The 24,947-nt window shown below is 37.3% G+C and overlaps 2 protein-coding genes across 7 annotated transcripts in view; one reads left to right on the forward strand and one right to left on the reverse strand.

Moving 5' to 3' along the window:
• Positions 1-14: 14 nt before the first annotated feature.
• SCRN3 (secernin 3) lies at positions 15-7,873 on the forward strand. The gene is made up of 7 exons (XM_074829152.1): positions 15-255; positions 425-606; positions 1,349-1,548; positions 2,235-2,447; positions 4,972-5,134; positions 5,489-5,669; positions 6,468-7,873. The coding sequence occupies exons 1-7, from the start codon at positions 88-90 to the stop codon at positions 6,621-6,623; spliced, it is 1,263 nt and encodes a 420-aa protein (XP_074685253.1). The 5' UTR covers positions 15-87; the 3' UTR covers positions 6,624-7,873.
• Positions 7,874-9,613: 1,740 nt separating this feature from the next.
• GPR155 (G protein-coupled receptor 155) overlaps positions 9,614-24,947 on the reverse strand; it is a 30,594-nt gene continuing 15,260 nt past the window's right edge. For 3 of the 6 annotated variants that reach the window (XM_074829144.1, XM_074829145.1, XM_074829143.1), the window contains 11 exons: positions 24,355-24,438; positions 22,929-23,049; positions 21,525-21,609; positions 21,353-21,443; positions 20,002-20,227; positions 19,242-19,343; positions 17,382-17,515; positions 15,722-15,817; positions 14,657-14,721; positions 13,827-13,964; positions 9,614-11,659 (listed from right to left, as the gene is read on the reverse strand). In XM_074829144.1, the coding sequence (XP_074685245.1) occupies positions 11,437-11,659; positions 13,827-13,964; positions 14,657-14,721; positions 15,722-15,817; positions 17,382-17,515; positions 19,242-19,343; positions 20,002-20,227; positions 21,353-21,443; positions 21,525-21,609; positions 22,929-23,049; positions 24,355-24,438 (1,365 nt within the window). In that variant the 3' untranslated portion in view covers positions 9,614-11,436. Of the gene's footprint in view, positions 11,713-11,974; positions 12,004-13,826; positions 13,965-14,656; positions 14,722-15,721; positions 15,818-17,381; positions 17,516-19,230; positions 19,344-20,001; positions 20,228-21,352; positions 21,444-21,524; positions 21,610-22,928; positions 23,050-24,354; positions 24,439-24,947 lie in introns of all 6 variants that reach the window. The other 3 variants (XM_074829147.1, XM_074829148.1, XM_074829146.1) reach the window with 3 other exon arrangements.

The following is a 24,947-nucleotide window of genomic DNA, read 5'->3' on the forward strand; positions in this document are numbered from 1 at the left end:
GGCGCGGCCACGCCGCCGCTCAGCCCCGCCCCGCCGCGCGGCCGCCGGGCCTGAGGAGCCGCCACCGGGCCCCACGGAGCCGCCAGCATGTTCCCCCGGCCGTCGCCCCGCTCCTGTGACACCTTCGTGGCGCTGCCGCCCGCCGCGGCGGGGGGTCGCGTCGTCTTCGGGAAGAACTCGGACCGGCCGGCGGACGAGGTGCAGGAGATCGTCCACGTCCCGGCCGCCGCGCACCCGCCCGGCGCCGCGCTGGAGGTGAGGGCACGGCCAGTCCCGCGGGAGACGGGGCCGGCGGAAAACCAAACCCTTTCGTCCTATTTTCTGTGCATTTTTAGCCCGCGATTTGGCCGATTAATTAAAGGGAGATGCTCGCTAAGGCGATTAGCGCGAAAGATAACGTGTTGCGTGCTCTGACTCCTTGCAGTGCACCTACATCAAAATTGAGCAAGTCGAGAAGACCCACGCCGTGGTGCTGAGCCGCCCCTCCTGGCTCTGGGGGGCAGAGATGGGGGCCAACGAACACGGCGTGTGCATCGGGAACGAAGCGGTGTGGGGCAGAGAGGAGATCTGCGACGACGAAGCTCTCCTCGGCATGGACCTCGTAAGGTTCGCACAGGCTCCTTTGGTAAATGGTACCGAATTCGGAATTTATTTGAAATTTGAAACATTTGTCTTGAGTTATATGGGGAAATACATTCTTTCACTTTCAGAAGACACGGCTGTCTCTTCTGCTGTTCTAGCCATGGTTAAAAATAAGTATTTCTGGGCTGGGAGCCCATGAGAGGTATCAGGTGGTAGGACAGAATCTGTCAAGGAAATCATCAAACGTTTTTCTCTCTACAAACTTTATACTAAACTGAAACAAGACTCTTAACAAGAGCATAGCTGGACGTCAGGAAGTAGTGTTTGTGCCTTCTTCTAGGGTCTGTACTCTCTTCCTACTTCCCCCATCTTTCACACATATATTTTTAAGTTTCAGCCTTAGCCAGGCATCTCCATGTAAATAATGATGACTTCTTGTGCCTGCCTTGCTGGCTGCCAGCGTAACTCATTAACCTACAGCAGTCAGTCAGTTCTTCTTGGTGGTTTCCCCACAGGACTTGCAGGCATTTTCTAGGAGCCCTCTTCCTGCCTTTCTCTATTTCCATTTTGTTGTTCTTCCCCATGTCAAGGACATAGAGGACCCATGTCAAACAAGCCCTTTAAGTGACTTGCTCCTTTCTCTTACCAGTTCATACAAGCATCAGGTACACATAGAAATAGCATTCCAGGTCAATTTGAATACACAGGCTGAATAGTTGTATGTAAAGTTTATAGTTCCAAAGGTAACATCTTCCTTTTGTTTTAGGCTTGGACTCGAGAGAGCGGACACAGCTGAAAAAGCCCTTACTGTTATAGTTGATTTGCTAGAAAAATATGGACAGGGAGGAAACTGTATGGAGAGCCACATGGTTTTTACATACCATAACAGTTTTCTGATAGCCGACAGAAAGGAAGCATGGGTGCTGGAGACATCAGGAAAATACTGGGCAGCAGAAAAAGTAGAAGGTATGGATGATGCTCTTCATTTTAAACATTTCAAATGCAACGACAATTAACAGTTCTCCACTTTTCATTTACCATTTCCTGAAGGCATCAAACTAGCCTCCACATACGTGCATGCAAACCACAGGAGTTGCTTCCTAGGGCATCAGTGTAGAGCGGTTAGCAGCTTCACAGAGGAGCTGAGTCACAGGGGGCCTTTCCAGGGTCAGAGATGACCACCTCTGCACTTAGAAAACAGAGGACAGCAAGAAGGTCAGCATCAGAATGACAGCAGGACGTATGCTCTTAAGGATGGTGGCAATGAATGACAATTTCATTTGGTGACAGGGTAACACTGACAGGATCGGTGCATTGGGCCCTGAAGTGGCTGATTTGTCCAGTGGACTTAGAAGGACAAGCTATGTCTTTGGAGGTCTAAGAGGAAGAATGTAAAGATGGGAATAATCAGGACAGAACCTGAAATATGATGGTGGCAATAGAAGTAAATGAGTCAGAACTGAGTGGAAGTGGAGTTTCAATCAGAAGGGTACACATAGACAGGAGAGAGAGCCAAAAATAAACCACAGGACTCACAGATCTTGTAGGAAACTCTTCAGGGCATAATTTGCTTTAGTAAGCTAATGGTAAACAAAATACCAAGAAAAAGCATTAAATGTATTAAAATGATTCTTTCCTCACCTTACAAACAGGAGGTGTACGGAATATTTCCAACCAGCTCTCTATCACAACCAAGATTGACAGAGAACACCCAGAATTGAAGGAATATGCCAAAAGCAAGGGCTGGTGGGATGGGGAAAAGGAATTTGATTTTGCTGCCACATATTCTTATGTAAATACTGCGAGAATGACCACATCCAGAGGCCGATATTGTGAAGGCTATAAACTTCTGAACAAACACAAAGGTATAATTTTTTATATTTTTTTAAAGATACGCAAAGCATTTAGTGAGCTACATTAATTTAAACCATAAAGGATTAGACCTCTGTTGCGGGCCATCATTCACATGATTTGGTGAACCAGAACTTACTAGAATAACTTTTTGCCTAAAGGAGGAACACTGAACTTGAAGTCTTCTATTTTTGCCAATTTGTTGATGAGGAAAAATTAAAACAAGGGTCAAATATCAAACACACACAGCTCCAGTAACAAGACTGAGAGGCCACATAATGACCACACCATTAACTACTCTGTAAGAGCTGCTTTGAAACATTTTGGTAGGCTATATATTATTACTGTACCTTTAAGGAAAAAAAAACAAAGGCTAAAACAGACTCCTGGTGGTTTGCAGCCACAAACAGAACCTTATGAACAACTTCAGTCTGGTATCATTCATATAGGCCTAAGACACCAGCATTGAGATACATATCTTGCATTTGTTTTTTGAGATTGTTTTTTAAATCTTTGTAGTTTCACTATAACTGCTACTCTAACCTTGTGTAGTCTAATAAAACACAGAGAGGCAGAACAAAATCATTTTCTGTACTCTAAGCTTATTCACTTATTTTTCAGACCTCTCTAGAAAGAAGCTATTACTTCTCTTCTAACTGCATCCACCTGGCAGGTTTTTGCTGCATCTGTATTCACTTGCTCATTTGAAGTAATTAATCTGAACCAAAATTACATTGCACCCCTGTGTTTTTTATTTATTTGGCTGAGCTCTGCCAGACCAGGTTTAGCATCAGAATTACCTTTAGCTATCCTGCTCTAGTGATCATGTAAATCCTGCATTCATTTTGGGAATTGCAGGTTCTGAATACTGACAGCATTTTCATAATACCTGTATTTACTTGTATTATAACAATGCTGAGATTCTATCAGTGTTTTTCATTCTAAATCCCCATTTTCAGGCATTTACCTGAGCCATTTTAAAAATCACACTAGGTGTTCAGGTTATCAGCCTCATGGCTTCAGTTTGTTTATTTTAAATAGGTGCCCTAACTAAAAGCTATTTGGTTTACAGCTTCAGTAAAATCACTGGTTTCTTAATCCACCCTTTGCAGCATTTTCACTCAGTGGCACTACAGTTTTCTTCCAGGCTGCCTACCACGTGAAGACCATTTTTGGATATACATTATTTATATTTCAAAAAATAGGGAATGTATTTCAGGAATACAAAATAATAAAAAAGTCTAGTGGAAAATATGCAGTACCTTCTTTCCAGCTAGGCAAGCTGCCAGCTTGCAGTTGACAAACTGACTGTTGCTTCTTTTAATTTCTTTGATTCATCTAGCTTGCTGATTTCTTGAATTCTCTGACTTTCCCAGGCACCTTTGGAAATACTTAAGAGTGTTTCCTTACTGAAATGTAGTGCTGCATGCCTGTCTGCAGGCAATTTGAATTGTGTATAAAAAAAATAATATTGGAGACTTCTGACTTAACAGCAGAGTGATTATTTTCAGAGGAAACAGCAAGGCAGTTTAAAAAAAAAAAATCTTTATGCAGCTAGAACTTCACTGAGGGAAACACTAAAAGATTAAATGGTGGACAATACCTTCAAGTAAAAAAAATAGTGAATGAACAAATGATTTTCTACCATAAGCATATACTCAAATGGTATACCAAATCTGAAAAGAAAACAACTGCCTGTTAGAATATTGGATTGCTTGGTGATACCATGCCAGTATTTAAGCTTCAGTGTATGCTATACATGAACAGCAGTATCATTTGAACACTAGATGCAGAGGTCTACGTGGAAAGGGTTTTGTTTCACCTAACTTGAGAAGAAATAATTGTTTTCATAGACATTTGGCACTATACCTCACAGAGGTAGTTGACAAATGGGTGTACTATTGTAGTTTCTGTTGATTCTGAGTATAGAACCTGCTGTTACTCCAGAGCATCCTTTCAATTGTCCACTTGAAGCTTAAGTGCATTGGAAAGTCAGATGATTAAAAAAAACCTCAAACCCCAAAACATGACAGTCTTGGTGTTTCATTTTCAAAGTTACACACAAAATCCACACATAGTTGTTATTATTTTTATATTTCCAAAGCAACATAGTGGTATTAACTGTGTACAAGTACCAGTAACTATTATAGTAATTTATCTTAACTTCCACACAGTGTTCAGAAAGTTCAGCCTGTAATCCAAGCTACTAATTTCCACCTGAGAAGTTACTGTGTGATTGACCATTTGCTAGCCATATGTATGTTACCTCTCTGGGAAACATCGTGTGTTGTTGTCCTCCACCTTTTCTAAGTCATAAATGTTATAGCTCATTATCACCTACTCTTTGAAATAAACAATAATATTAAGTGTATTACATATTAAGGTATGCTCTTAGGATGATGTTGGGTTGTTTTTGCCAACACGGACAAACTAGAATTAGCATTGCCTATTAAAGGAAAAAGCAGCCAGTTGTAGAGAACATGCCATTTAGTTGGTATTATAAGTAGTGCTGTGTGTAAATAATTGTATCTTAAATAGGATCTATCACTTCTGAAATAATGATGGAAATTCTTCGTGACAAAGAGAGTGGCATTAATATGGAAGGTGGATTTATGACAACTGGAAGCATGGTGTCTGTACTGCCTCAGCAGCCTAATCTGCCGTGTATTCACTTCTTTACTGGAACTCCAGATCCTGCGAGGTGATGTAGCAGCAAGTAATTAGGATAAAAAGTTGCAAATATCTAAATGAAAAAGTATTGTAATTTGTTTAATTATACTTTTTTGCTTTGTTTTTTTTCTTTTCCCTGAAAAAGCACAATCAAAAAGCAGAAGGAACATAATGTACATTATGTATATTAATGCTGTCTACCAACCTTAGCGAAACACTGCTATGACACTGACTTAAACATCAGTTAGGAGATTTTTTTTTTTTTTTAAGACTTCTTTATTAAAAGAGGGAATTAGAAGAACGGGGAAAAATACAGCAATCCACTGCCTCAACAATTTTAACAAAACTGTATCAGTAAAGTATCTGTTGTATTTTCTCTTTCTAGGTCTGTATTCAAGCCTTTCATTTTTGTGCCCAATATTACTCAGTTATTAAAAACTAGCTCCCCTACATTTGGACATGATGATCCAGTTAAGAAGCAGCCACGTTTTCAGAATAAGCCAGATCGAAGACATGAGCTCTATAAAAAACATGAAAGTGCTGCTGTAGTTATGGAAACTATCGAGGTATGTTGATTAAATTAGATTTCAATGCAAGCAGGTGGCTTATATAAGCTCCTTGCTTGCATTTTGTTAATGCGATACCAGTTAATGCCCTTTGATGGATTGCAAAGAACATAGTAGTGCACCAAAGCCCATCGTCTTGGCATCTGGCAGGCATATGTTTCAAACACTAGAAACTGCAACTAGCACTTGGCTGTACTCGCAGGCGCAGCCCCAGACAAGTATCTGTATGCTCGTCTTGCAGAGCAGTGGGCCGCACATACTCCTGCCCCAGTCAGATAATGGGGAAATGCTTGAGCAGCCACAGGCAGATATACAGCTCCTGACAAGAGTACTTAAACCTCTTCAGGACACTGGTCTCGGGCAGTAAGGAGTGCATGCCTTTTATCATTGCTTGGAATGGAAAGGAAGGGAAACAAGATCACAAAGACAGCTGGACACAAAGGTGAAGCAGGGAGGCAGTTGCTTACTTTTAACAGTAGCATCTCTCCTACAGAGATGCTAAACCATCTCTCCTAAATGTTCTAAAAAATAAGACATGCTCCCTTAAGTTTTGATAGCATAAATACCTAAAGCAGCTTTCATTTTGTTCAGACAAGGATGCAGGGCAATGAAGTGAGTGCTAGATATTAGGAAAGATGTTTAATAAAACCTATCGTAGTACTAACTTCTACCAACACAAATTTGCACCCTAGAAACTATTAGAAGGTTAAAATAAGGACAGTAGAACAGAATTTTGTTAGGGTGAACAGTACATACTCTGTATAGTTTTTAGTGAAATACTGATGTTTCTTTTTGCAGGGACAAGGTAAAGAGATGCTGAAAGAGATACAGCAGTTGGAGAAACAGAAGATAAGTGAAATGGAATCAATCCTGCAAAACGGATGTCTTGACATTAACCAAATGGTTAACCTTTTTTCACAGTGTGTAGATGAAGAACTCAAAATATATAGCTAAAGCTACTATTTGAGTGTGGTAAAATTCAGTTTTATGATTAACTTTTCTAATGAAGTGGCTATATAGATTACATCTTATTTTCAATATAGCAGTTAGTATGGACAGTTTTAAAGATGCGGATTCATATTCAGGCCAAACAGCTTTTGGTTGTATGAAGCAACACTGAAAAGGCTCTTAAGAGCTAGACAGTAGCTTTGTCTGTCTGTGGCATAAAGCTGTCAGCAGAGATTGATTTTGTCAACAAACAGATGCAATTAGAATGTAATAGCTTGACTAAATTGCAGAACAACCCCGTCTCTGGATGAAGAACACCAGTTCAGATTTGGAGAACTCAGTTCTAGTGTACACACACACAGCTTTTATAGTCAAGATAATAATAGCAGAATTTCACATTGCCTGAATTAAAATGGCCATGCTGAAGGACGTTCTAAAATGTAGAACCTATTACTTGCACTGAATAAAAAGGAAAGTAATGTGCAAGTCAAGTAACATTGATATTCAGCTATTTGACAAAACCATTCTAAGACGTGTTTCATGTACAAACCTTCTACTCTTGACATAAAATGAGGCTGAATTCAAGGTATATTAAAACCAAATCACAGTTACAACGTTACCATAGATTTGTAGTGAAATCTGATTAAATGGAATTCCACAATGCAAGCATGTGGCAAGTTGCCATACAGTTTTCACTTCCCTGTCTATATCCCCCACCCTGATACCAAAAATAAACAAACTTATTTACATGCAATATAATTATTGTCAAATTAATTCTGCAATATACTTTATAACATCATGTGGGAGTTTTTTTAATGTTTCTTGAATTGTTACTTTTTTAAATTGGGCAACTAGAAAGGAAGAGGTTGGGGTACACATGTATATACATATACTCAGTGGGACACTTAAAAGGACTTTTAAAATTTTTTCACTTCGTATAAGGCCTTTTAACCATGACTTGTCTTGCCAGAATTACTAGACTATGGAGTTAGTTTAATCAAGCATTTTGCCCTCTTCCTCCCTGATCCTGTTTAAAAGTAATGATCAATATGTGATGCTACTTTTATTATCTGTGGCAAGGGAAAAACTGAGCAAACAACAAAGAAAGAAGATTCTGGCTTTACTACATGATCAAGCAGGATAAAAATGTGCCTGTGTTGCCAACAAAATTTCTTAAAAGTTCAATAGTACGGTGGATGTTCATGAACTGGAAGGGATATTTAATAAAATTTTGCTGTATTTACCTGTTTTCCTCATGGATGTCTATATCTGACAATTGTGTATCTTTGTCCTATTTTTGATCATCAGCTGTTCCACACTAGCTCTTTGAAAACTTCAAAGCATCAATAAATGCCAGGTAAAACTGTGCTGGAAACCAAGGTGTGAGTCAAGTTTACAGGTAGCATAGCAAAACAAGAGAAACAGTTTTATGCTACAATGCAAATATAGTGAAGTTACACAGGAATGAAAGTAGTGAAGGTGGTGGGGCAGGCCTTTAAGTGAACTTCTTGGCCACTTAATCATAGTGTGACAATTAACCAGGTTAAGCATATTGGTCTGCTTGTAATATAGGTAGATAGAGTCTAACTGCTCCTCTAGTTTCTGTGTTTTTTATTTACTGGTTTACAGGATACAAAGTAAAAACAAATGTGATGTGTGGAGATAGATCAAGTGATGGCCAACAGGGTACAGGATATTTTGGTACCTTTTTCACTGGGATTTCATTCTCCTAGAACACATGCAGTGTAAAACAAAAAAATGAACATGAAATCAGGAGGAATAAATAACCATACATTAAAAAAAAAATTCAGAACGTCCTCTAGAGGGCAATCTTTCCATGTATTTCATCTAGGAACACATTTTACAGTTTATTTTAAAAGGTCTAGAGCTTTATGAAGGATCATTATTTTAAAAAAAAAAGTACTAAAATTGCTATCTAGAAAACTAAAAGTTTTATATCCACCCCTGTTCATTATCACAATTATTTTAAGATTAGTGCTAGAAAAAAGATCCAGTGTTTCACTGGAGACTCCTTTGGACTTGTTCAGTGGATGTTTTCATGGATTTGTAACTTCCAAGTTAACTGAGATTTACCCCAAACGAACCTACCTTGCACCACTGACCACATCTTTAAAGCAAAGCTATTTCTAACCACCAAAAATTCACACATCAGTAGATCAACTATTGACATATATCAAATTGTCAACTATTTTAAAACTTGCCAGTGCTCCTTGGTGGAAGCAAGTATTTACCAGATACAAGAGTTACTTAACTTTCTAAAGCTATCTGAAGTCTATTCTTAGCTTCCAGAAGTACCCAGTGATTTATAAACAGATTATCATATCCTGTATTTAATTCCTAGTTTCTTTATTTATTAACCATGATAATCTCTCATCAGATTAATGAGTATGATATCAGCAGTCACAATGTTGTAACAGTTTGTTTAACAGAATTTGGTGTCAGTTGTTAATTAAAGGTATTCTCTTCATTAGATTTGTAACAGGGAGCCTTCTCTAAGCAGAAATTTTGAGCAATTTCTTAATTAGAACAGATATATTGTGTTAAATCTAGGGAAGAGCAGAGCCATTATAAAAAGGGAGGCAAGGGCAGGACTTTATGATGACAATGAGAAAGACAAGAGTGCAAGAAGAATGACTATGCATAGGACCATAAAACTGACCTAAGATCAACTTCTTGAACATTTGAAGAATTTTCAATTTAAAAAAAAAAAAAATTATTTGGTAAGTAGATGGTAACGTGAAACATTCCTAAAGATCTGTTTAGGCTTAGATGAAAACTGGTATCTTTGTGTGAGCATCCATTAACAAGTCCTCTGCCTACTTAAAAAGCATCAAGGGTAGATTTAAGAAATGCCAAATTTGAAACCCAAGAGCCACTTTATCAAATCTCTCAGGAAAACACATTTGTTGTAAATCTAGACATGCACACATAACCCTCCCACACCCCACATAACATCAAAGCTCAGAACTCTGAAATCAAGTAACAGATTTATTGACAAGTTACAGTATTTAGAAGCCAGACATACTCATGGCTTCTGCTCTTAAGTCACATATATGTAATTTTTCCAAAATATTTGATCTAGCTGTCTTCAGCAGTTGTAATGGAAATACACTACTGTTCTCCTTTGTGGCCACAGCCTGATACAAATGGCAATTATTTTGTTGCTGGAAAACGTTAAAATATGTCAGTTTGTATAGCATACATATGCAGTAGGATGCAGTTATGTTGTTGTGCACACTGCAGAAGTGCAGTAAGACTGACAGTAAAAGGGTTTCCAGTATAAGTCTTGCATGGATTTATAGCTACCATAAAACAACTGTTTCTTGAACAGTAGTTTAATGCTGCTAAAATCACTTTTAATTCTTAGTACAAAATAGACGCATAAGTAGCTATAATAAAAATCTGTGTACTAAAAAAAAAGAAAAAAGGGAAATACTGTTTAAAAAAAGATGAGAAGAGTTATTAATATGCTTGAGCAAATACTTTTTTGTTTTAATACCTGGGTTCCTTTCCCTCACTGTATAAAAGTTTTATTTAGACATATAAATGCTGTTCTTACAGTTTTAAAAGGGCAACGTAATGGCTATTGGATACTACAGTTTGTCTTTAACCTTTTCAAAATACTGCAGAAGACACACAGATTCTCAGATTCTGCCTTCAGTGCACTGGAATCTGAATGACACTAGAGTAATTATTTAAACATCGCAGGAGGATACCTGAGGCTTATTAGAAACCTGTGTTAGGCAACCAATACTAAAATTTCAGCTACACTAAACCCTAACTTGGATCTTCAGTTAGGATCCTTTATATAATGGATTTAAAGTCATTGTATTTCATTTAAAAGGTTTTATGATTTGATAAAATTTTTCATCTTGACTTGCACAGGTATCCAAGGCTTCTGTAACATCTTTATTTGAGGCTGGCACTTCTGAATTAAACTGGAAAGGCTAATTGCAGAAAGTAAAAAAATCTACTCTTGGCAAAGCTGTTACTATACCGTAAGGCAAAACTTCAGAACCAATTGTTTAAATGAAATTCCATTATATCATTTCCCAATTTGGGGGAGCGGTGGGTATTTTTACATGTTTTTAAGATTTGGTAAATTTGTACAAAACCATTATTTATTCTACTCAATATTTCCTCAGCTTTAATCCTCTGACATCAGAATCATCTTCATAACAATTCTACTTTTACAAACAGAGGATTTTATCTTTAAGGAAGGAACAAACCACCTGATCTGAGGTGTAAACTGCTAGAAAAAGTTCCTGGTGTTAGACAAGAGTAGAGTAGTAAAAACGGGGTATGACAGAAGAAATCCTACTTCTATGAAGTCAGGGGGGAAGCCTGACCATAAATGAATCAATATTTCATCACACTAAAATATGGAAAACATACAGCAACATGAAAAATACCTCTCATTCATGTTTTGGGGTTTGGTTTTTTTTTTTTTTTTTTCCATTGTGGCACCAGTCACTAAGGCTGCTGTTATAATGCCTCTATAATATGACAGTGACACGTATCATTTTACTATTTGTTTTGCTCAGAATTGAAAAAATGCTCTAAATCCAGAGCATCTTGTTTTGTTCTAGTTGCACTCTGGCTGGAACACTCACTAAATATCACTTGGTACCATTTCCTTCAGAATAGACACAAGTAGAACCACATCTCAACTTTACAAGAGAGAATAACAAAATTCTCTGAGAGCCCTGAGAAAGAAGTACTTCCAGTTTCAGTGGTGAAGGCAGAGGAGGTGGTCACACTCTGACCTAACTGCCTGTCCTCTGCCTACCTGCTCAGGTCAATGGCTCTCAACTGCGACTGATCTCTTAGGAATAAAGCGGTAGTACAAATATTCATCCCGAAATTCAAATTCATTTGTAATATGCTGGACAACGCCTCCTTTCATCAGTCTGTCTCCATACATCACAGCTTCACCACGGTCAGAGGCAAGGCCAACTTGTATGAGCCAGTTCACCAGGTCACAGCCAAAGAAGATGCCAGTGGAGATCTTTGCACCACACCTGTATGTCAAAGGAATGATTCACCCACATGTTCTGTAAATCTGGTATCACCACTGCACGATGGGGAAAGGCAAGGAAAAACAGCAGGAAACAAGGAAAGACATCATGATAGTTAAGAGCATGTTAGAAGAGAATTTGCAAATTTTGTATATTAGGGACATGCCAATGTTCACTACCTTTTCCTACAGACACTTCAAGGAGAAGCAAAATGTAGGTACAAAGTTATTTTAGGCTTGTGCAAATAAACTTCAGTGAACATAAGTAGCAATTTTCCTAAAAACACGCACAATGTAATTCTATTTCTTGGATACTTACTTCCCATGTACTCATTAGCATGACCATTTCTGCAACAAAATATCTGATTTGAGTGCGGCATGCCCGCAGCAACAGGGACTCAATCTGCACTTTAATTCAATTTTATCATTTCTCTACAGCTTTAAACAGACACTAACTGCTTACATATATTGTAAACAAAAACCATTTAACTTGCATATCCAGTTAAATATTTACCACACAGGCAGTACTAAGAATAAACAAAGCCTTTACAACAAGACTAAACTAATTTTCTTTTACATATTTATAAGGCAATGCCACTAACATCTACCTAACTGCAGTAAAAATACCATTCAGAAATTTACCTGCAGCAATGAATGTTTCTGATTATCTAAAATCTGCTTTGTGGAACCCAAGTGCAGGGTTTCTGAAGATGATTAACAATTACACAAGACAGCAAAAAACAAACTACTTTTTTTTTTTTTTTTAAGCTAAAAGCAGCAGTAACACAGAGCAAGTGTTAACATCTATTAGCAGAGAGGCAAAAATTAAAATAAATAAAAATCCATGATTACAAGGTCTCAGTTACAGTATGTTTAAACCAAAGAGAATAGGATTAAGTTAGATGAATATTTAAAACGAGAAGATAAATGCTTTAACTCACAAGGAGAAATAAGATATGAAACTCCCTCCACACAAACATAATATTAGAACAATGAAGCAACAAATGTCAGTCTGATGTATTCTCAGGTGGATATATGATTAATAACCACAAAACCCAGCCAAATGAACAGCCCTAAGCCCAAGAAACCACAGTAGCAGCAGAGGCACAGGAAACACAGCTGTAAAACCTGTCCTATTTCAAACCAAACGTTTTCTGATACATCCTTTCTGTCTGGCATGAAAGAAGCAAGTCTTTGAACTGCCACAGTTCATTTTTCCTAAATAGATAACTTTATTACTTTATTTCTTATGGAACATTACTGACTTCTGAGGAGACTGAACAAAATCATGATGCTGTCAAAAACAGTTCTGGAATGTGGTTTTGGACAATCCGACCATTAAAAGACCACCCCATCCCACCAAACTAGTTCTACTTAAAAGCTCACATGACAAAAAAAGTATAAGTGTCCTGTTAGAACAATTCGTCATGTCTCCGTTTCATACTGTGAATATTTATATAAAGACAGAATCTTTTTCTTGTTCCTGCTGCTTCTGTCTGCCTTTCTATTCTCATCCACCTACACATACCTGAATACATAATCCTTGATTTGGGTATCTTAATTTGCTTCTGAAAGTTTTGCTGATCTCACAAACTGAGGTTTAGGCCTCACAAGAGGAATAAGCAAAAAAAATTGTATGAACTCAAAAGGTCTAAAGGTCCTAAAACCACTACAATCTCACATACTGAGTGGCCTCTGAGTACACACTGACATCAGTTGCAATAGTTTTGCCTCCTGTAAAAGCTATTTATTAGTAAACAGTCACTTAAATACTGACACCTTAATCTCAAAACAAAACAAATGAAGGGTCTCAAGTTTGACAAAACTCAGACACATGCACTCTATTATGGGTATTATCGAATACATTTTTTCAGAAATATTTTCTCTCCTGAACTCCAGCTAAATGCAAAAAACTGGGACAATGCCTTAACAACATAAAACTTTTTAGAATTTATATAAAACCCAGATGGGATAATGTGGTAACTTACACCTCAATGTTTCAGTGTGAGACCAGAAACACTTCTCTGTTACTGCTAAATTCTTAACCCTCGAGTTTGAATAAATATGCCACGACAGGAATCGCCCACAGACAGATTAAACCACATTTCATTATTTTCAAACGATGAGCTATGACCTTTGTATTGGGTTATACATACAGGGAGGAACCTTACCTTCTGCCTCTGACAATACTTTTGACACAGTGATCTCTATGATAACGAACAAACTGTTGACAGGTCATCCTGATTTCCTCAGGTACAGAGGGATCTGTATGCCCTGCTGCTTCTCTTCCTCCCCAGAAAAATTCAAGTCTTAAAAAGAAAAAAGAAAATAAATAAAAAGCAGTAAATCAACCAGAGGCATTTTTAAGGAAACTGCAAATAACAGAATGGAACTCCTAGGAAGTTTATCACAACTGTTTTACTGGTTTTGTGCCCAGTACTTTATATATAATCTTCACAACATACTCGTGTGGCCTTTGAACACTGAGAGGTTTTATTCTAGGCTCAGGCAGAAGGAAAGACAGAGGGTAGTTGGGAGCCAGCTTTAGCTGCTGGATTCACACCGCAGCCAGCTAGCTCTAAGTTAAAGATGGCTTTGTACAACTTCTGCCTCCACAGTGAAATGTCCATCCATACAAAGTACTTGCATGAGGTTATGAATACAGGTTCAGCATTCACATCTAAGTTTTAATTATTATTCAATTATTTCTGAAGATACATCATCTCACTGATCCAATCACATACTTCATCATCATTTGCCAAAGATTTTGTCTCTAAGGAGCCTGTGAGATTTGTGTCTTTGGGAATTTCATTAGGACAGTGTAAAAAAACCTTATGCACAGTGAACTGCAATTAGCTCTCCACAACTGGGAGAGGAAAGAAATCTGGAAGATTGAATAAACAGGAAATGGCATGCAATGGCACTGAACATTAAGTACCCTTTAAAAATTATTATTGTTAATAATGAAGTTTATAGGTGTATGTATAAAGATTCTATTTACCTTCGCTTGAATGGTAGAATGATTAGATGCTTATCTAAGCCAAAAATACCAAAGCAAATGAAGCCCTGGAGGAAAAAAAATACAGAAAAAGCAACATTAAGCAAAAACTTTGGTTTCTAAAGAACAGAAACAAAATGTTAAAAACTCATTGCCAAAACACCCATGAAAAGTATCTCTCTTCTCTAGGTATCATTTAAAATGCATTTTGTTTCTGCTTTTATTTTTTCATTTGGGCCTTAAAAAGACAGATTAAAACGTAACAGGCCAAAGAAACTCTTCAAGAAACAGTTTGGTAAACCTAATGTTGTGACATGCCACCTGACACTTAAGGGTAACTGGCTATCCTTACATAGCCAGTTATTTAAATCTATCTTTGTTAATGTTAAGAAAAGAACTGACTTACATTGGAATGCTAGAATGCTCTCCAGTTAATTCATTTTTCTGTGCCATTTTTGTATCAAAACTACTATCATTATTTGATACTGCAGTGCATCTTGCAGGCACACCTGTCCATGGATCTGTAAAACATTCCTCTAGTATGTGTGTAAATACTGCCTTGCTTTCCCCTTCATAGATCACCAAGCTACCTTGTGTCAGTTTGCACTGAAATAGGCTATGTGCAGCTGGAACAATTACACATCTAACTGTCAGCTATTAGCTGATGGTGTTGTAACTGAAACTGAAGAGGTAACAACTTAAAGCCTTACAGTGAAAGTATCCATGTAGCCATCTTGTACCTATTTAGTTATACTGGTGTTAACTCCACAGAAGCTACACCAGTAAAGCTTTCTGGTACAAATAAGGCTAAAATCCTACTCAATTTCCACAGGCATTTGGCATTCAGTTGTCATTTGTACCTTTGATAATGTTCATGAACATAAAAGACATGCATTATGGTAAGAAAGCTATTAAAGCAAAAGAAAAAGCTTGAGAAAAAAAGGCAAAACAACGTAAGAAGCTGGTGACTTCAGCATTGTTTGAGGACTTCAACTTACAGTGCTTGTAACAGCATCTGCTGCAACACCCACTAACAAAGTAATTTTCAGAACAAACATTGATGAGTACCTGACCAAAATTAAACACAGCACAGAAGAACTGCAATTCCACATAGAGCCTTCCAGGCTCTTGGTTGAACAGCCACCACAAACAACTGGAAAGATTCTATTAAGGAAAAAAAAAAAAAACAAAAAAACACAACAAAAACCACAAACCTCAGCTGACTGTTAAAAATCAAAAGCACTTTCTTACTCTTCACATGCTAATAGATTCTTGCACAATTTTCACCATTGTTATTTAACAAATGATTCAGATAAAGACAAATAAGAAGGAACAAACACCTCAAAACATCATTTTAGTTAGGCTTAATAGCTGGGGGTGGAGGGAAGAACTTGTTTGTTTTTAAACAAAATAATGCAAAACATACCAGTGTAGAGGTCCTACCCCTTTAGATGTTTATGTAAGGAACTTGCCTTAAGCATACTTACATATTCAACCTAACACAGACAATATTAGCCCAGACAGATCTGCAGTATTTGTCTTTAGGCCTGTTTGGCTGAGACCAGTGCTTTCTACATATTTTCTGCATAGTTAAGATTGTGTTAAGCTGAAGCACATACCACTTCAGCGATTTTAGATGCCTGACAGCAGGATAAAACCTCCAAAGTTAACCCCTTTGGGTGTAAAGGCTAATTCTTCGATGTAACTGGTCTCATTTCATAGTATCTATGTAATCATTCAGATACAACTAAAGTAGAGGCTAACATTTGGGACACCTCAAATATATGAGATGTAAAAAAATGTATCAGCATGGAATATTCGATACAGGAAATTTGAGAAAGGGAAAACTTCCATTTTGTTATTTAACAGAACCTGAAAAGCAACACTAGTAGCTATTACACTACATAGTTGTGCCACACTGTCCTGCTTTGCAGCATTACATATTTATGCCATAGTATTTTCCATTGAAAATAAAAATACTTCCCCCCTAATTGTCATCCACAAGAAGCTCAACTTTCAGCATTACATTCAAACAGAGAGTTGATTCTCATCTTTGTCACAGTTAAAAATTCAAATTATATCCCTAATGCATTATGTTCTGGTATTGTACACTTTTACACAGGAGCAGCCACCTTCACAGCTAGGATCTAGTCAGTAATGATGGTTGGCAACACCAACTCAGCTGCCTTGCCTCCAAACCACCACTAAAAGCAACAAAATTAACAAAATTGCATTTTCTCATTTCAGATAAAGTCTTACATTATTCTTCATTACTAAAGCACCTCAGAAAATTCCAAGCTCCAAATATAAGCATGATCAGATGGAACAATTTTTGTACAGTCTCCTTCAGAAGTAGAATTCACTTTATATTTTCAATTGATTATTGTCTAGGGAAGAAGACTAGCTCTTGAGAAAAATGGGAAGAGGGGCAGTAGTGATTAATTAATTACCAAATGATATAATTCCAATTTTTTTTCTTTTTACAGTTCTCCAGTGTGGCTTGCTCACTAACATCATCAATCTTAACTTGCCTTTAATTTATGATGTGGCACAGAAAAATTAATTTTATTATATCCCTCTTCCAGTAAGGGATCAAAATAAACCCTCTAATTTATTTAATGAATTGTTACATGAGTAATTGGAAGATTTTTACTGGACTGTCTACATAGCTTTCCTAAAAATCATTCCACCTCAATGAGTTAAACAACATGGGGAGAAAAATATTTACGGCAAACAGGCCAACAATAAGAAGTAAGCACAGCAGCACATGTCTGGCCAGCTGTTTGTCTCCAGTCTGTAGAAGCTGTTCTTCCTGAGCCAATACACAGGTTTGAGTACTGCAATGACTCACACACTGATCAGCTGAAAAACAAACCAGAATTTTTTATTAGGCTTCTAACTTACGAACTCTATGAGCAAACTCCTTAATGTAACTTCCTGAGTTAAATTACCTTGTAAGTATCTGTACCGAAGTCACACACAAAAAATTTAATACTGGCTTTGACAACAGCCTGTTCAGACATCTATTCTCACATGAAACAGTAGTTTACATGTGCTCGTAAAGTGAAGAAACTTTTTGTAACAGAACTCTTCTTTCAAAGGTTTAATGCAAACTTAAGTTGTGGTTAACATTTAGAAAAACTACTAGAAATAACGAAAAAATAGGCATTTCTCAGAACAGTTTTTAAAATTAGAATTAATTTCTGGAATAAATATTTCAAATATAATGTCAAATCTAATGTTTTTACTCTGTATCTCAGCGTTGTTGAGCTCTAGAGCAGACAATCAACCATATCTAATTTCAGTTCTGTGACTGTATTTTGAACATGGTATATCAGAACACTGTCATAATTCTATCAATCAAAAGAGCCAAACACACAGAGAATGGATGCTTGTCTTCCAGCCACAAAGCTCTAAGGAAGTCAGAGTATCTTCCTCTAGATGGCAGTGAAAAACTTCCTGGCCAAAGACATAACTAAGAATTTGCATCAGATACCTGTCATTGTAGTTCAGTGGGATAGTACAAGGATTAGTAATTATTGCAGCCAAAGGCACACAAGTGTATCCATTACAATTCGCTTTTACTGATGTATAGTTTTGAAGTGTTCACTCAGCAGGTCTAAAAAATTTCCACTCAATGTTAAGATATTTTCTACCTTATCTTTTAGGATAAGAAAATTAAACTGGCCTTTCTTTGTCATTGGAAGACATTCTTATGATGCTTGTCTGAACTACTTAATAGATAAAAGAGTTGGCAATAGGTGGAAAGCTAGTATTTTGTGAGAGGAGACATAACTATGTCTCAGTATGAAATATTTAGACTGCTTCAAAGTTATGCTGCATCCAAACAAAGCACGAAGGTATGAATTTCCTTGTTAAGGATGCAAAAAAACCAAGAAAAAGAAAATAGGAAAAAGGGAAAGGTTGCACTGCAGCTAGCTTTGATTACTGAAAGCAATGTACAATGAGAATGGGCTGAGTATGCAGCTTTCCATCAGGTGCTGAACAGACACAGCAATCCATTTTTTCTATTTCAGTGATTCCTAAGGCCCCCTTAATCAGTTTTCTCCATCTCTCTCCCCTAGACATGAACAGTATAGCAGCATGGACATTTGATCTAAACTGCAGTAAGTGCCTGCTCCTCTAGATCTCATTCAGGTTTCTCATTCAAAACTTGTGCATTATTACAACAAAGGCTTTTTTAGAAGACACAAGATGTGAACATGAGAATGTAAAAAAGTGTGTTTAGGTTGAAAACTTGAGGCAAAGCATTCAACTTCCCAGCATCCAAACAAGGCAATGATGGAGCGGTAAAGTCTGAACGCTCAGAATGATGTGTTAAAGTAGCTTAGTGGTAAAAAAAACCAACCAAAAACAACCGTTCATCTTGAGTACTGAAAGATTACTAACAACTATCACGCAGAAGAGAGCAAACACCTAAACACTGCCTAATACTTGATTTTAATATGAAATATAAATTATCCGGGTAGAGTTGAGAGAACAACAGCCCAAACAGCTTCTTTGTGAAAACAACACACAAGTGTGGAAGAGTTTATAGTACTAAAACAAGGAGACACTACTGCTTTACCTGTCTCAATTGGAGGAACCTTGCTTTCAACAGCATTTGACACTGCTTTGCTCTCTCTAGCACAGGATAATTCACCATTTGTTGTTTGACAAGAACAGCAACCTAAGCGTGTACAGTAACAGGATAGTTATCTTCCTTCACTACCATAATTTATTTTACAAGTATAACAATATATTCTATACACCTTTAACTATTATACTCAAAAATTACCCAAAAGAAGAAAGCAGACAATTTTTCCCATTTGCTGAGAGGGTAGATGGGTTACACTACTAATATGTAGAAATATTTAACATAGCAATTCCACCATGGAAGCAATGCAAGTACTTCTAGCTAGAGGGAAAACGTATGGGAAGTGATCAAAAAGACTACATACAAACAAGGAGGATTAGAAACACATGGAGTAGCAACACTGCTGGCATATAATCTATTCTCAGAGACACAGTTTAGTGGGTAAACAATCTAAGACGCCCAGTGGACTGCATTTATCACATCCTTATCACGATACCACTACTTACATAGAAACCATAGGCATGCTTTTTTTCCTGTCCACTTCCCCCACCCTTACAGTGATAAACATCAAACTTTCCTTAGAAACATAAACCTAAATCCTTGGGCAGTTATATCTAGATTTTCTCCTGTCCTAGTGTAACACTTGAAGGTGTAAACAACTGTCCTTCCCAGGTCAGAATTACATTTTGAACATTATTTTATTTTATTGTATCCTGAGACATTTGTTCTTTCACAAATCTACTTTCTCTACCTCTTTCTGCAGATGGCTGTGCAGAAGATCCTGGAGAAGGCTGAGGCACAGCAGCTGAAACTCGATTGCCCTCACTACCTTCCACTTCAACATCCTCCACTTGGCTACGTGGTGAATATGGGTTCAGTACCTCATAGCTTGACTCTTGCCTACTTCTGTTCATGCACATAAGTGAGATACCTGACATCAATATACTGATGAACAGGATCACTGCTGTAGTAATTATCTGTTAAGAGAGCAAAGGAAATACACTTAAATACAAAATAAAGAAAAATACTTGCATATATCTGTCTTTCTAATTTCTGTACTTTTCTAAATATACTAACAAATGCATCTGAGTAAGACAGAGCTTTCTGTATTTACTGCTCTTGCATCTTGTGGCACTGAAAGAACAATCAGTATATGAGACCTTCCTTGACCGAGTAACTCAGACTTTTTTTTTTTTCCTTTTTTTTAAATTGGGGACCCCTATTTCCAAATTTTTTTTTTTTCGCAATATTTCCAGTAATCCAAAAACAACCCCTCATCACCATCATCCCTCCCCCCAGGATCATTAGTGCTCCAATTTAAGTTCTGTTCAGGTACCTTTTAATTCCAAAGAGGAATGTGCTCTTGTCACCCTCTGACACAGCTCTAATTTCCATGCTTTTGCCAATGGGGAGCATCCTATTAATTAACCTTTCCTTCTAATCATCTGCCACCGATACCTAGAGTCCACTCTGAGGCTATTTAATACTTGTGAAAGCACCACATGAATAATCCTGAGACACTCATAGCCTCTCTATCCATAAGACAGAGGGAAAACATGACAATTATCTATGCTAGTGCACTTTGCAACCTCTGACAAGAGAAACTCTTTATTGGTAAAAACAGTAGTTCAGGCTCAGGGACTTTCAACCCATGATTGTGCAGAGAAGGCTCCCACAGTGCAAGCAGTTACTGCTACACAGGTAATGTAGATCCTATCTATTACAGACCAAAAGCCATTAATTAGCTATTGGATAGTAACAATTTTAGATAATTATCAAGTGAGACTACAAATTAGTCACCAGGAAAAGGGCTCTGCAATTCATTACCACTCCTAAGCCTTTTCTCTGGGAAGCCTACTCCCTCTTCTTCTTAGTCACAGTTGCCTAAATGTGAAGGTCCTTGTTCAAACAAGTTTTCCTAATGGTTCATTACAGAAATACATTTTTGTATCAATCTATAAGCATTCTATAATGATACTGTTATTATGGTAGCCTATATTTCGACTGAAAGCTACTTACATCAGAAGCAGAGAACACTATTTCTCAATAATGTATTAGACACGGCAGAAGTCTGACGTGATGAGGACAGAATATGTTCATACCTGGTATTTTCCATAGAAAAAGGCAGAGTCAATACTAGTGTTGTTACGTTCACCAACAATTAGTAAGATTCCCACCAGAAGTGTTGGGATTCTGAAAGAGCAAAATAGGAACAAAGTAACATATTTAGCATGCTCCCACTAATCCTACAGGGAAATATCTGAATTAACTTACCCCCATCCAGCTATGATAATAAACCCAATGGGAATCTTTACTGTTTCTCTCTTCCTCAACAGAAACAAAGAGAAAGATAGAAAACCTACAAAAAAAAAAAAAAAAAAAGAAGCCTTGTTTATTATTAAATAGGGAACTGATAAATACAATCTAGAAACTCTATGATGTGACCTGCTCAATAACCACGACATTCTTCTCAGCCCTTCAAATAGTTCAAAACTGGTTTTCTAGTTGTATTCTGAGAAAGTAAAATAGAAACATCTACTACCTTAAAAAAATCATTTTAATCATGAAACATGGAAGAAATTCCATGACCTTTTATATTAAACATCCACTTCTAAATGCTTAGAAAGATTCACAAGTGTAGAAAATATGTCATAAGAACATTGAAGACACAAGTAACTAATTTCTGAAGGTATCAACAGCAGTTGCTCTAGACTGACACTCTTAAGTAACCAACAAATAATGTTGTATTCTGTTATACAACATTTCTTTAAAAACTGACTGGTCCTCATAAAGTCAATGATAAATTTAACAAAAAAGTTTTACACATTTTTACATATAGAACTATATACGGAAGTAGCTTCTGGAACTGCCTATTCTATTCACAACTCAGAAGCTCAGCAGCATTCCCCATGCTGAAGCAAAGCTAGTATTCATGTTAGGCTATACTAATCATAAGCTACCTGTTTCAGCTAAACACAAATACCACAGGAATTAAACCCTTAGACTTCTGGACTCAAGAACGGTATAAAAAGTCTCCTGAATACCCAAAGTCTCTCTTTTTTTTTTTTCTTTTAATCATACTTCTAAGGTTCTCCAAGATTCCTGATGCATCTTTCAATTCTGCCTATTTCAAGTAATCCCTTCATTAATCATTTACACCTGCATAACACACACATTGTTTTTAGAAATTACAATTGCCAGGGAAAGCAGTGTTAAAGCTACTTTGGTATTTCCCTTTATTCTGTATTTCCTACTTCTTTGAGGCACAATTTTTTTAAATCTACTTAATGCTGAATAACTAAAATCTTAAACTCTGCATTAATTAAAAATCACTGGTAAGATTTTGACTAGCTGAAGGACAACCCACCACATTCACTGTATTTGTAATGGCTTTTGCCTCAAGAGCAGGTTCTTGTCTGTTGTTACAAGCTAGTAAGGCTGCTCTATTTAGCAAAGACAAACAAGACCTGCCCTAGGTATAAGCTTCCACTAGCAGCAGCAGTGCCTGACACCAAGCCCTGTGTTGCTAGTGCTGCAGTGTGGCACAGCTCACAAGTATGCATATTTGTAGAACTACATACAAGTGAAAGGAACAATTACTCTGAGTAATATAATGAAATTATTTCAGTACATTAATCTTTTATTACAGTACCTAGGTTCTGCCTAGAAAAATCATACCTGTCCACAGGTAGGTGCTATAAAGTGAGCTGTAGAGGAATATAAATACTAGGATCTGCATGGTGATGTCTTTCTCTTTAACAACGAAATTCCATACCACCATTCCAATACAAGCAATAAACTGGAAAGAAAGGTAAGATGCCATCATTTAAATGGGGAAAGCAGGATGAGAAGAAAAACTGAACACAGTGTAATATAGCTACAATAAGCTTTGAAACTCCACCCCCAGATTCACTGGAATCTGACTTTATGAATTGGATAGTTCTCACAGCAGTAAAGCAGTGCAGCAGTAAATTCAGTATTACAGTTAAGTCACTCACTACAGTACCCTATTTTCAGAAGGGTTTTTTGGACAGCAATTATATAGCTCAGATAAACTGGGAGTAAGGCAAATAAATATGTAATCTTTATATATAATAAATAAAATGTAAAGCTTTTATTAAGTATAAACCATTTATCCGAAATGATTTGGACATGAAGCTGAGGTCAACAGATGTTTGTTCAACCAAGAATTTTACAAGTTTTCACCAGTGGTACTGCATACATGACAGTTTTAGTACTGAAGGAATCTGAAAAGATAGGCTGAAGTATTATGGAAACAGTAATGCAATAGTTGAAATTTTTTTTCAGATGAAAGCTAACTTTGCTGTTATAGACAAGAAGCATCTGCAACTCTCATATGTGACTTTTTTCAAATGTATCATGATCAGAACTCAGAAAGTTTACTATATATATCTATTTTAAAAAAAACCCACAACCTACAGAACACACCAGAAAGCACTACCACACAGATATATTACAAGCACAGGCTGCTCTCACTGAATTTAACAGCAGTTGTGCAGTTGATGTCAAGGGAAGAAGGAACAGCAGTACTCTGTAGTTTTCTCTCAGTTTAAATAACAATTAAAATTAATCCAGAGCTATTTGGCTTTGCCCTTCCCTAGCCACCAGCCATGCATTCCCACAGCCCTTCCTTGCATCAGCACTGGCACCTGTCTGATCCCTCAGCAAGCCACTTCAGGGAGCTAAACCAGCATGGGGATTAGTTTTCCATTTAGCACCTTGAATCAGGTCACCACATTGCTGTTGATCTTGGCATTGCCGACTTCAGATTGGCATAAATTGATACAGAAGTGCACCCAACAGTACTACGCAGTAACCAAAAATATATTTCAGAAGCCATTCTCCATTCCGATTGCTGCTTTGTCCATTCTGCTGTTTGAGAACCATACCACCATCATCAACTATCATTTTCTTCAAGGATGTATTTTATGGCACAGAAATTGTTTAGACAGGCTGCACATTAGATTCGCCTGCCCTCCACAGATGGCTACAAAGATATCACTGTAGAAACCAAACTTCTAAAAATGTTAAAAGTCTTAAAAAAACCCCAAATTCACACAACAGCATTCTTCTTACTACTGACCTGAGCAACTAGTAGATTTGTTGTAATCATATGAGGAAGCTGTTTGTATTTCTTACTCAGAAGAACAACAATAAGAGACCAGATCTGTAACATACAAGAGAAAAATTGAACTTAAGAGTAGAATAAAACCCAAAAGAACCAGAGGGATATTCTGGCAGACTATAGTGAAAGTAAATATACAACAAATCTTCTTGAAAAGTTTCTTAGCAACATGACTACTGTAGTCAGTTCCACACCATCTGCTGCCAGCCCCTATACCTCAGCAACTACAGCCAGAAAAAGCAATGCATCTTTGTGTTCTCATGATGGTGAAATATTTCCAGGAAGCACCAAGAACTTGCCTTTGGTGCGGGTGCGCAGAAGCCTAGTTTTTCCTCAGAACACAAACGACTACAGACTAGCCCAGCAATTTAGAATTTAAAATTGCCCCCGACTCCCCTGAATCTCCCAAAATGACCTGTGATATCAAGAGGAAGTGTTTACTTGTGGCTTCCCTTGAGGCACTGTTTCAAGTCAAGAGGACTTCAGTGAGACAATTTAAAAGAATTCCAACTCCCTCCAGTGTGGATGGTTTTATTTTAAAAAAACAAACA

Source organism: Strix aluco, chromosome 6 (assembly GCF_031877795.1).
Source record: "Strix aluco isolate bStrAlu1 chromosome 6, bStrAlu1.hap1, whole genome shotgun sequence".
NCBI lineage: Eukaryota > Metazoa > Chordata > Aves > Strigiformes > Strigidae > Strix > Strix aluco.

Excerpts from the sequence above, each read along its gene's own strand:
- SCRN3 (XM_074829152.1), top strand. The coding sequence starts at position 88 with ATGTTCCCCCGGCCGTCGCCCCGCTCCTGTGACACCTTCGTGGCGCTG. Across the intron at positions 607-1,348 it reads CTCGGCATGGACCTCGTAAG|GCTTGGACTCGAGAGAGCGG; the intron begins GTTCGCACAGGC and ends CTTTTGTTTTAG. Across the intron at positions 2,448-4,971 it reads ACTTCTGAACAAACACAAAG|GATCTATCACTTCTGAAATA; the intron begins GTATAATTTTTT and ends TATCTTAAATAG.